The following is an 11,436-nucleotide window of genomic DNA, read 5'->3' on the forward strand; positions in this document are numbered from 1 at the left end:
TCATACCTCAAAATCAAATTGGGGAAATGAGTTTCTGAGAACTTTCCTCCTCTTTAAGAGGCCAGCTTCTGAATTCAGTTAATGTACTGCAGAAGACCGGCATCTCAAAACTTACTCATTTGAGTGAAAAGCCTCACAGATATTTATGAAGGATGAGACACTTCTTTCCAGCATTCTTTGGGTATAGGATGCTTTGGTTGAATTTTGCCATTTGTATTTTTTCTTTTTTTTTAATTTCTTGTTGATGTACTAGCAAGCCATTCAGTACCTTACTAATAGTGGAAAAAAGAATGAGGTGGTTAATGATACTTAGTTGTAGTAAATATCAAATGTACCTCAGAGCAATGGATGTGCAAGTCATTTCATACCCACTTTATAGATGTGGGCAGGGAACCAGCTACTGAGGAATTAAAGACATTACTTCTGTAGCGTGTTCTGTACATCTGAACTTAAACTTCTAGAAAAATTCTAGAAATAACTAGTGTTTATATGAAATTTACACTATGCTTTGGGAGTTTTGCAATATATTCTGTTAATAATGGATTTATATTTAGAAATAAGAAAGTAGTTCTCTGACAGAAAAATTAGCCGTCTATAATGCTTTGAAGACATCCTGCTCTTTATAGCCATTAATGATAAAAAAGTGGTTTAAAAAATGATTTTAGAATTGCAATTGTCTTGTGTCTCATTCAGTTTAATTTGAAGCTCTTTAGAGGTAGGTAAGTCAGCAAGAAGTTAAAACATACCTACTGGGGCCTAGAGGGAAAAAATCTGATTTATGTATAAAGTCAAGGAGAAATGGCTTTTGCAGTGAAACAGCTTCTCTGAAGGGGTGCTGACTCTAGACTCGCGCATGGGAGTATTTTCAGTTTTATTTTCAGATTGTGTCTCTCTCTCTTTCTCTTTTCTAGATCCAAACCAGTATAGCTGGGGAGAGAATTACGCTGGGAGTTCTGGTCTCATGAGCACATCACCTGATGTTTACCCCATGCAGAGAACCAGGAGTGGTACAGTATGTGGTTGTCTTTCCTAGAACTAGGTGCTTTCTCTTGGCAGTGGTGCTTTGAGCCTAGACAGTTATTCTAAAGCTAGTTGCTTCTTGTCCCTGGGACTGTGCTGCTTACCGAAAGAAGTGACTAACGCAGCGTCCTGTATCATGTGTGATGGTGTCGTGTTGTGCACGATGATGTCTTCTGTCATCTGTGATGGCTGGATGTAATGCTTCGTAAAAGCAGATCACGGCTGCTACTTTGTCTTGTTCTGCCTCACCAAAGGTGGGAGAAAACATTAGTCTCCTGCCCTTTCTTTGAAGTAGCTTGGATTTGCTATCGTTGAAATACTGTGCTTGAGAATTTTGAGTCTGATGTTCCATATCTTTAAGCATCATTTATTTACCTCCTACGAAGAGAGAAATATATAACTGCAAGATCCCAGTCATCTCTTAAATACAGTAACTCCAATTTCACTGTGAAACTGGCATACAGTAAGCAATTAGAAAATACCTTAAGGTTCTTAAATTATTCTAAGACTGGATCTGCTGAAAAGTGCTTTTGAAAAGAAGGCACTATAGTGGAGCTCAGCATGTTTTACTGTCTTCTGTTGATCAGCACGCCAGTGTTTTTCATGTCAAGTTTTTATTTATTTATTTATTTCCTCCCTCATTGGTTTATCTCCCCCCAGTCTTCAGAAAGTAGCTTCCTGTACTTGGGGGAGAACTTGGCTTTGGTTGGTTATTTCCTGTTTGTTACTAGGCATTTTTAGACCCAAAGATGATGTATAAAACTCTTACGGATTTGTGTAGGCCTTGTGCTAGTTTAACTTGTTATGAATCAATTTCTGAAAAAGCTCTAATAAATCATTCGTTTTTCACCTAGTTTGACATGTTTGAAATGGATAGGCTGGAGAGACCGCTTGTTAACCTGCCACTGCTAAAGGACCCATCGACCTATATTCCAGACACTGTTGACCTCACAGATGATGCCATGGCCAGAAAATACTGGCTTACCTGTTTTGAGGAGGCACTGGATGGGGTAAATGTCACAAATGAGTTCTATGTGTGAGCGATGACTGAAGAATAAAGCAAAGGGAGGGGTTGTTTTTCAGCCTGAACGTTAGGTCAGTTAAAAAGAAGAGTAATTTGATTGGTAACTTCAGTTTTTCCTCTTCTCTACCAGGTGGCAAAGCGTGCTGCAGCCAGTCAGCCAGATTCTGTTGATGCACCTGAGAGAGCTGAAAAGTTCCGACAGAAATACTGGAACAAGCTCCAGACACTCAGACAGCAGCCTTTGTAAGTGTCTTTCATTTTCCTGCTTTCATCACCTGGCTGCTTCTGTTGAGCAGAGCAAATTAAAAGCAAACTATAAACTAACTAAAAGCTAAATAAAAGCTTTTATTAAATATTAAGCAGAGCAAACTGAAAGCTACGTAGGCTGGAGCAAGTTGATGTGCCAAATGTCAGGTCCTCTGAACAGAACCATGGGATCTCCCTATTAGAATTTCTCAGTTAAATTCTATCTCAGCAGAAAAATGACTGATGGTCTAGAAGTTATTAAAAGCAGTAATGTGTTAGTTCAATTGTCTGGCAACTTTGCTCTGAACATTTTCCCTCTCTATTTAAGTAGTCTGTTTAGTAGATTCACCACTTAGAGACTGTTTAACACATGTGGCATGTGAAGACTTTTAACTGAAACGTTTGTCTTACGTGCCGTGACTTACTGGAATTCATCCTAATTATGGAGGAAACAGGAGAAAATACCTTTTTTCTGTTTGAAGTAGTTGATCTGTTTTCCCCTCTCCCTTTTTAAAGTGCATATGGTACCTTAACAGTTAGAAGTCTTTTGGATACAAGGGAACACTGTTTAAACGAGTTCAATTTTCCGGATCCCTATTCAAAGGTAAGTTGTTCTTGTTTTACAGGGTGGACAACGTGTAAGTTCAAGACACTTTTTCCATACTCTAAAACTTTGTATAAGTAATGGTTTATATAGGGAGAGTGCTAACTACCTTGCAGCAGCTTTAACTGGTTGGTGGTTGCTGCTCTGAGGAGAAACAGCAGTTGCTGGTGGGATGTAAAGTCTTTGACCTCTGACCTGCTGAATGCAATCATGGTGAGGATAGTGCTAACAAAAAGTTACCAGCTTTGGTTGTGTTGTACTTCTGAGAAGGGAACTGGTGGTGTCCATCCTGCTCCTGATGAGTACATGGTGTCCTTCATCAGATGCTATTGTAACTTGCTCCTTCAGTGAGGAGGTGTTTCCTTCAGTTTAGAAGTAAGGAGACCACATGGAGAGGCTCCACTTCTGCTCATGGATAACCTTATAAGTGACCTGAGAACTTCAGTTCTGAGTAATCAGTTCACTTCCTCTTATACTGAGGCTACTACTGCAGTCTAGCAGACTTCAGGAATTTTTCTCTTTCCTGTTTTTCTCCTCGTGGTATGAAAACCATTTTCAAAATTAAGGAAAGTTACGTGTAGCTTTGTAAGTACTTCTGAATAAATCTGAGATTTTTCAGACAGTTGTAAAAGGCAATTGGCAGTATTACCTTGTAGAGCAGTTAACAATCTCAAGAGCTCCATGCAAAAGTCACTAATGGTATGAAGTTAATTTCTGTGTGCTTTTAGTTACCTTAAAGTGTGTTTTCTTTCCTTCTCCTGACCCAAAAAGGAAAGAAAAGGAAATTGGGGGCAGGGAGGAAGTGTCTCACAAGCAAAGTCATCCTCCCCAACACCATCGCTCCCCAAAAAGGCCTGGAAAAAACAAAACAAATCTGTTCACTGTGTTCCTTAATTGCTGAGGCAGTCCTTCCTTAAACCAAACTGTGCCACTTTCCTGCATCTTGTCTCTGGGTTAATTTCCTGCTGTGCTGTAAAAAGTTTCTTGATTGCTTTTGTAACTGTTGAGATACTTTGCTGAGTTGGGTTGGAGTGTATGTAATACAAATGCATAACCTGAAGCTCTTAAAAGAATTTGTTGCTATTCTGCAGCTGCTCACTCTTTGGAGTTTATTTTGCTGGGGGAAAGGACGTGTGAAGTCATCATTTTTAAAAAATAGCTTTCCGTAGGTCTGATCCTCACCACTTTTGTGTAGACATAGGAACAATAGCAGTGCCAGTGTCTGGTTAGAGACTTTTTTTGACTGTTGCTCTGTTTCTACAAAGTATGTAGAAGCTTCTCCATAGCTGCACTGTCAGATGTCACATTCACTCTAAGAAAGAGTCAAAACTGTGTGAGGTGGCTTTTACTTATGTTTGCTTTTTTTTTTTGTAATTCAGACAAGATAGTGGCAAAAAAAGATGATGTAAAGATGGTACTTAATACCACTTCTACGTTTTTAAGTAGAACTAGCTATGTAACACTGATCTCACTGGAGGTAGAAGTAGAGAAAAAAAGTCAAGAGCTTCTAGGCATCTGGGATGATGAACCTCTTGAAGCAAAAATTAAACACAAAAAAACACCTCCAGTTTTTGTAAAACTGCTAGTGGTAAACCTCCTCGTGCAGATTACCTGGTTTTGGTGGATCATGTTGCTGCTTAAGTGTCTCTTTTGTGTGTCCGTTCTTCCATTCCCCAGTCTGCCCAAGATCTATCATACCTCTAATCTATTTTTTTTTTAAGTAATTCTTAGGCTACAGAACATATACTAGCACTAATAAAGCTTTTTATTAGAATCCCAGGAAACTTTTTTCTTGTTGATACTAAGCATGCTGATAACAGTAACTTGTTGGTCCATTAGAGGCCATGAACGTAGAGGAGAATGCTTGAACGCGGTCTTGGGACTGAGACAACCAATGATGGGTAAGAATTTTTTGTCTATAAATCCGATGTTTCATGTCTTTCTTACAGGTAAAGCAGAAAGAAAATGGCATAGCCTTAAAATGTTTTCAAAGCGTAATCGAATCTTTGGATTCATTAGGCTGGGAGGAGAGGCAGTTTGCTCTGGTGAAAGGACTTCTTGCGGGGAATGTCTTTGACTGGGGAGCAAAAGCAGTCTCAGAGTAGGTGTTAAATATTTTAAAAGCACCCTTTTAAGATACAGAATATCCAATTGTTCGTTTTAAAAATAAGTAAATAAAGTGTGCCCATCTAACTTTAATTATAGTTTGTATTTTACCGTAATCATATGTTGGTTGTTTATTTGCAAGCGTTGTTGTGGTGCAGCAAAGTTTACATTTCCACCCTTAAAAACCTGGCAGACACGTTGCTGTGAGTGTTTGAGTTAAGTGATAGAGCATTTAATATTCCAGCCTGGCTGCTTTGCTTGTAGCATGGTTAATAGCCTTGCTTTTGGGTATGTGTTGTACTTAATCTGGTACTACGTGCCTCTAGTAGAAAATACGCTGTTTTTCTGCAACCCACAGTTGTCCTGATATCACTCGTTCAATGGGCTGTAAGCTAGGTTGGGTGGTCTCTTCTGATGACTAAATACTAAGTATTTTTGATCAACATACATTTCTATTGCTGTTTTGAGAGCTTTTTTTCCTTACATCCTTTCAGCAGCTATGAATTCACATAAGGATATAAATGCCGGCTGTCTTAAAATATTTTTGATTTTGAAGCTCTCGATTTTACAGCTGTTTTTGTGGGGTTGATAACGTAGATCCAATAACATGGGAGAGAGTCACTGCCTCACAGCTGACATTCAGCTCTTCCTTTCCCTTTCTGCATCTTTAAGGAGTTTTCCCCACTGAGTAAACCAAAAAAAAGTCCACTCAAAATGAGGTGATTCAAGGCTGCCTTGGCGCTCTTAGACTTGGGGTACTTCTGATGCTGCCCACAGCCACAGAAACTTGAACTGCCACCTGTAAGGGCAGTTAGTCTAGTTGCTACTTGTGGTAAGTGTAGCTCTCCCTCTCTTTGAGGAAGGAACTAAGAGATGTACAGGCTGAGTTAGGTGTCAGTACTAGATGAAAGGAACTTTGAGACATGACTGGCAAGCACTGCCCGCACGGTGCAACATTTTAACTGGCAGCTTGGAATCTAGCCTCATTACCTGTATGCTCATCACCACCTAAGTGTTTGGAACTACTTTGCTATACGTACAGCCAATAGCTTTTAAATCCTGTATCTAGTTTGTTTGTTTGTTTTTTCCCTGCCTACACAGGTACAACTTTAAAATACCTTCAGTGAACTAATCTTCAAATCAGACTTTGTGTAGCACTGGTTTCCTATGCAGATATTTTAGACCCTGACTACATTTATGGTGGTCTGTGGACCAAAAGATTTCTTTTTTTTGCCTGCAGAGTAGTTCCTGCAAACATTTGTATATTGCTGTAGCTTTTTCCTTTTAGCATAATAACGCTCTAATTTAACATACATCTGAGCTTTTTGTGTTTAACATCAGAACAATGTGTCTGTTTCTCAGTCATTGGACCTACCCACACTCCATATGATAATCAATGCAATAAAGTTGCTGACCACCTGCTAGAGGAATGTTTGAATTGTGTTTTTTATGTGATTAAGTTGCTTAATGTGTACCCTTTATTTCTCTTGTGATACAGCGTTCTGGAATCTGAGCCACAATTTGGATTTGAAGAAGCCAAATCAAAACTGCAAGGTACAGGGGGAGACGTGTGGTGGTGGTGGTTGGAACTGGATGTTGTGTTAATGTGAGCGGAGGAGAGCGGGAAGGTGTTTATTGTGACAGTTCTGCTGCCCAGATGATGAGGACCCATTCATACTTGCTGGGTTTGTCTGAAGTACAGGTTACAGAGTTTCAGGGGAACGTTGCTCTTTGTATTCCAAAGGAACTGGAACGTGAAAGCCTATCTCCTTGCACAGAAGTCTTAGCTGCACAGGTGTTTGGAATATCTTGGCTGTGCTATTTTTGTACTGTTCTAATCCTGTCAAAGCAGTAGTGTCCCCTCAAGTACAACACCATCCATCTTAGGATGAGCCCTAATGGTATTTAGCTCACGTGACTCCATTGCTTTAGTATGAAAATTCCGTTTCAAGAGCACTGTAATTGAGATATTCCCATAATTAAGAGCTTAAGAACTCTTTGAATATACAGTTTTAACATTCAAAACCTGAGTTCAACTGCTTCAGCACCTTTAAAAAGACCTAACGTACAGACTTACTCCTTGCCTAAAAGTAACACTGATACGATTTTGTTTGTGACGCAGAACGTCCCTGGCTAGAAGACTCCTACAGTCAGTGGCTAGAGCGACTGAAGGTACGATGCCACAATTGTTACTAACCATTGAGTAATTTAATACATTAATCTTAAAAAAAAAAAACTTGTTAGCTTGTTTTTAACAGATTTAACAGAACCCCATTCAGGCAACTCAAAATAAACTCTGTCAATACAGTACCAGTAATTCAGCAGCCTTACCATAAAGAAAGGAATAAAAGGAATTTGACACTTCATTACTTACCAAGTTTCTTAGCTGAATTCCTGCAGGAACTGCAACGTTTGTAACCCGGCTGCTTTCAGAGCTCTTCCAACATACCCATAGTTCCCTTCTTTATCAGGGCACTTATTTCTACACAGCTAGACCTGTAATTTTGAAAACTTGAACCCAAATATAATGTCTGCATTGTTCCTCCATCTCAGTAATCAAGCTAAAACCTGCATTAATTAAGGAGCTTTCTGAAAGTAATTAATCAATTAGCAAAGCTTTTTGGCTCTGTGTGATGTTTATTACTATTTAATTACGGTTCGCTGAAAAGCGTAAATGTTTTTTGGTTCTCTGTAGATCTATGTTGGAAATGATAGATAAAAGTTTGGTATAAGTAGACTGCTCCAAATCATTGCATATTGTGTCTTGAAAGTATCATCTAATCATAGAATCATTTAGGTTGGAAAAGACCTCTAAGATCTAATCCTTCATGACAGTGCTAATTAAGGAAATTCAAGCACTGTCCTGACCATTTTTTTTCTTAGGAATTGAGCATTAGTTACAGTAGGAATTCTTCTGCTGGTACAAACTGCAGTGAACTAAACTTCATAACATCAGACTTAGAACAAATCAAAAGGTTAATGGAGAATAGGAAATATTTTTTTATTTTAGGATGTCACTGCCCCCAGCAGTCCATCCTGCCCTTTCCTGGCAGAAGGAAATCCTGTTCACCTTACAGCATGCTAGCTTAAAACATCCACAAAGGTAGGTTCACCCTGATAACCAGCATGTTCGTGTAGGCAGCTGTCCATGCTGCTGCTTCTGTTTTAGGGAAGGTTATTCTCCAGCTGCATGAAGTAACAAAATGGGATTTCTAATCTAGCCGCCCAATGGTAGGATTATAGGTGTGACTGCCCACCCTTCAGAACCCTCTGAAGTAAGCTCCTGTTCCCAGCTGCTGGAGTCAGACACATCTTTGGCAGCTGTAGGTTAATTAACAGAGTTTGAGACAGCTCTCAAATAAAGCGAAATAACTATAGGCTGTTTTAAATAACTGTGCAAAGACAATCCTAGGGAAACTGATTTTGCTTAAGTTCAGGGGTAGGTGAAGTGTTATGCTGCTGCTAGATAATGAAAATTGCCAATCATTTAGGGGTATAAAACCTGGGGTCTTAAAGTGAGTGTTTCTAAATAACATGAACTATTCAATGAACTAAATTATGAGCTAAATTCTGAACGCATTGTTTTTTCTCTTGCAGGAGGGTCCCCCTCATAAATGTGCCTTAATTTTCGCAGATAACAGTGGAATAGACATAATTTTAGGAGTCTTTCCTTTTGTGAGAGAGCTCCTCTCTAGAGGGACAGAGGTAAGTGGTTTTTGTTGTAGAGTCAGCACATAATGGAGCTTCTGTAATTGGTTAAAGGTTTGTTAAATATCTACTAGCAGTGCACTTTGTGAGACTGGCTCAGCACACCTAAATTGGGAATGATCCAATTTAGGGCAATGAGCTTCAGTCCCCAAATCCCTGGTACTCTGAGGTCTAACTTTAAGTAGACTGCAAAAAGTAACAGAGCAAAGGGGGACTCTGTCAGATCTAAGTTTGCTAAACCAGGGTTTATGATGTCAAAAGACCTGAAGTAGCTGGTTAACTTGGGAGGGGTGGGGGGAAATGAGGACTGGGCCACTCAGGCCTTCTCGTCTCTCAATTCCTCTCTTATTTTATAAACCAGGCAATGACAGTCTTTAAACAAACAAGCAGCTCTAACACCATGTATGGACTGCATTAATCAGTGAACTATTCTGACATCTTTGCCTCAGGTTATATTGGCTTGTAACTCTGGCCCTGCCCTGAATGATGTCACCTACAGTGAATCCCTGATTGTTGCAGAGCGGATAGCAGCGATGGATCCAGTTATTCAGTAAGCATATAACCCGTCTTCATTACGTATCATACAAAACATGAAAGAAAAAGAAACCAGTTCCTTCTTCTTCTAACACACATGGTTGTTATTTGTGTTTATTGCTGTCTGAACTCTGCAACCTGGAATTAAGATACAGAGGATGATCAGCTTAAGGTGAAAAATCTAGAAAGGGGTTCTTGAGGTACATCATTATTTCTTGTTAGTGTCACCCCCGATAAGGACTCAAGCTACTAAACTACTGTACTTTCTATGTTAAAAATGAAGAGAGGAAAATATACATCATGCACAGACTATCCGATGTAGAGGATATACAAATATAGATATATATATATACACACACACAAAAAAAAAAACACCTAAATAACCTGTTGCTCAAGGAAACATGTTTCTGAGTCCTAGCAGGAAAAGAAACCTTTGTAAAGTACACTCACCTAGTCGCTGTCTGGCTTATTACCGGCGTTGCATGACTATGTTTGACAGACAATGTTGTAACTCTCTTTATTTTTATATTTTTTTAAATCAAGATCTGCACTGAGGGAAGAGAAGCTGCTGTTGGTCCAGACAGGTTCAAGTTCTCCATGTCTAGACCTAAGGTATAGTGGCAAAGTACCCAATTGTTATTTGTTTTCATCAGGTGATGTATAACCAGAGACTTCGTATGTGCTCTGGACTATCTCAGCCACACTTCACAGAAATCATTAGAGTTGCTCAGTCTGGATTTGCAGACTTGTGATATTGATCAAGCCTTCCTAGTTGTTCTACAGCTTATGTTTCATTTTGGTGTTCAGCAATTATATGTTGTCAGTTTCATGGGCAACTTAATTATTGATGATGCAAAATACTGTGTGCGACCAAGACATCAACTTGAGCATAAGAAGCATTTCGTGTTGTTAATCTATTTATTTATATTTCTCTACTGCAGAGAGAACTTAACCTGTGTTTTCTGGGAAATCCCTATTCTGTATGCATTTAATGAAGCTTTCAAAACTACATTTCATTCCCATTTCCTTTGATTAAGATGTTCCTTGTTTAATGGCATCAGAAATTCCATACCCCACCACCTTTTCTATAAAAGCTAAAACCCATAGAATATCTTGTCTAGCTTTATTTGTAGCATGTGTAAGGATGACTGTTTCTAAGCAGACCTCTCATTTCAGCCGCCTAGATAAAGGTCTGGCTGTGCTGGTCAGAGAACGGAAGACGGACTTGGTTATCATTGAAGGCATGGGTCGTGCCATCCACACGAATTATTACGCGGCTTTGAAGTGTGAGAGCCTCAAGCTTGCCGTTATCAAAAACTCCTGGCTTGCCGATCGTCTCGGAGGGAAAATCTTCAGTGTCATTTTTAAGTATGAAGTGCCATGTAAATGATATGGATCCAGTCATCGGGGTGAACAGGAGCAGCAGAATGGACTTGCACTAGTTTTACTTTAACTGTAAAGAATGTATTTTTATTACAACAGGGAAAAGAGGTCACAGGAAATTCCATATTTATATTGTGCTTTTGTGACTTAAAGCAACAATATGATTCACTCTATAGTATACACACTCAAATATATATATGTATATCTCATTGTTTATTTTGGTAAGTGTTTATTTTAATGCTGCAGTATTTGTGATGAAGAGACTTTATTTTTTTGTTCTGTGAGACATTCATATAGAAATATATTTAAATGTCAATGAAACCTTTTTTTATACATCTCTGCCTACTCTGCCAGCAATGCCATAGCACATACCAAATAGTTTTTAAAGTGCTAAGTGAATCTGACATTGTATTTTTCCATGTCAGCTTTTAAACTTACCCAACCTGTTTCATCCTCTTTGCAGTTAAGTTGGTTGAAGGACTGATCCACCTCCTAATCTAACCACCATTGCTTAAGCTGTATGTAAAATAGAACTGTCATGGTGTGAGAGCACATAGCTGATAACTGAACAGCACTACAGCAGTTTGAAGAACTCAAACTCATAACTCCTGCTGCTTCCACTGGTGTTCTTGTTACCACTGAGGGGTGGCAAGCTGCACCTATACTGAAGTATGGGCAGCTATCAGAAGTTTAAAGTCTACACTATGCTCCAAGTGACTGTGTAATGCTTTATTCAGGAACACCCAGCTATTTCCCCATCACAGGCACGTTAGTGTCTGCTTTCTTCAGTTATTTAATGCTGGAGCTGATG

General features: G+C 39.1%; 1 protein-coding gene across 1 annotated transcript in view; it reads left to right on the plus strand.

Moving 5' to 3' along the window:
• PANK4 (pantothenate kinase 4 (inactive)) overlaps nt 1–10,839 on the plus strand; it is a 22,351-nt gene extending 11,512 nt beyond the window's left edge. Inside the window, exons 9-19 of the mRNA XM_040534015.1 lie at nt 912–1,012; nt 1,875–2,030; nt 2,175–2,287; nt 2,807–2,894; nt 4,844–4,995; nt 6,499–6,554; nt 7,123–7,172; nt 8,598–8,705; nt 9,158–9,258; nt 9,786–9,854; nt 10,419–10,839. Of these exons, the coding sequence (XP_040389949.1) occupies nt 912–1,012; nt 1,875–2,030; nt 2,175–2,287; nt 2,807–2,894; nt 4,844–4,995; nt 6,499–6,554; nt 7,123–7,172; nt 8,598–8,705; nt 9,158–9,258; nt 9,786–9,854; nt 10,419–10,632 (1,208 nt within the window). The 3' untranslated portion in view covers nt 10,633–10,839. The remainder of the gene's footprint in view (nt 1–911; nt 1,013–1,874; nt 2,031–2,174; nt 2,288–2,806; nt 2,895–4,843; nt 4,996–6,498; nt 6,555–7,122; nt 7,173–8,597; nt 8,706–9,157; nt 9,259–9,785; nt 9,855–10,418) is intronic.
• Nucleotides 10,840–11,436: the final 597 nt, after the last annotated feature.

Source organism: Cygnus olor, chromosome 21 (genome assembly GCF_009769625.2).
Source record: "Cygnus olor isolate bCygOlo1 chromosome 21, bCygOlo1.pri.v2, whole genome shotgun sequence".
Lineage (NCBI taxonomy): Eukaryota > Metazoa > Chordata > Aves > Anseriformes > Anatidae > Cygnus > Cygnus olor.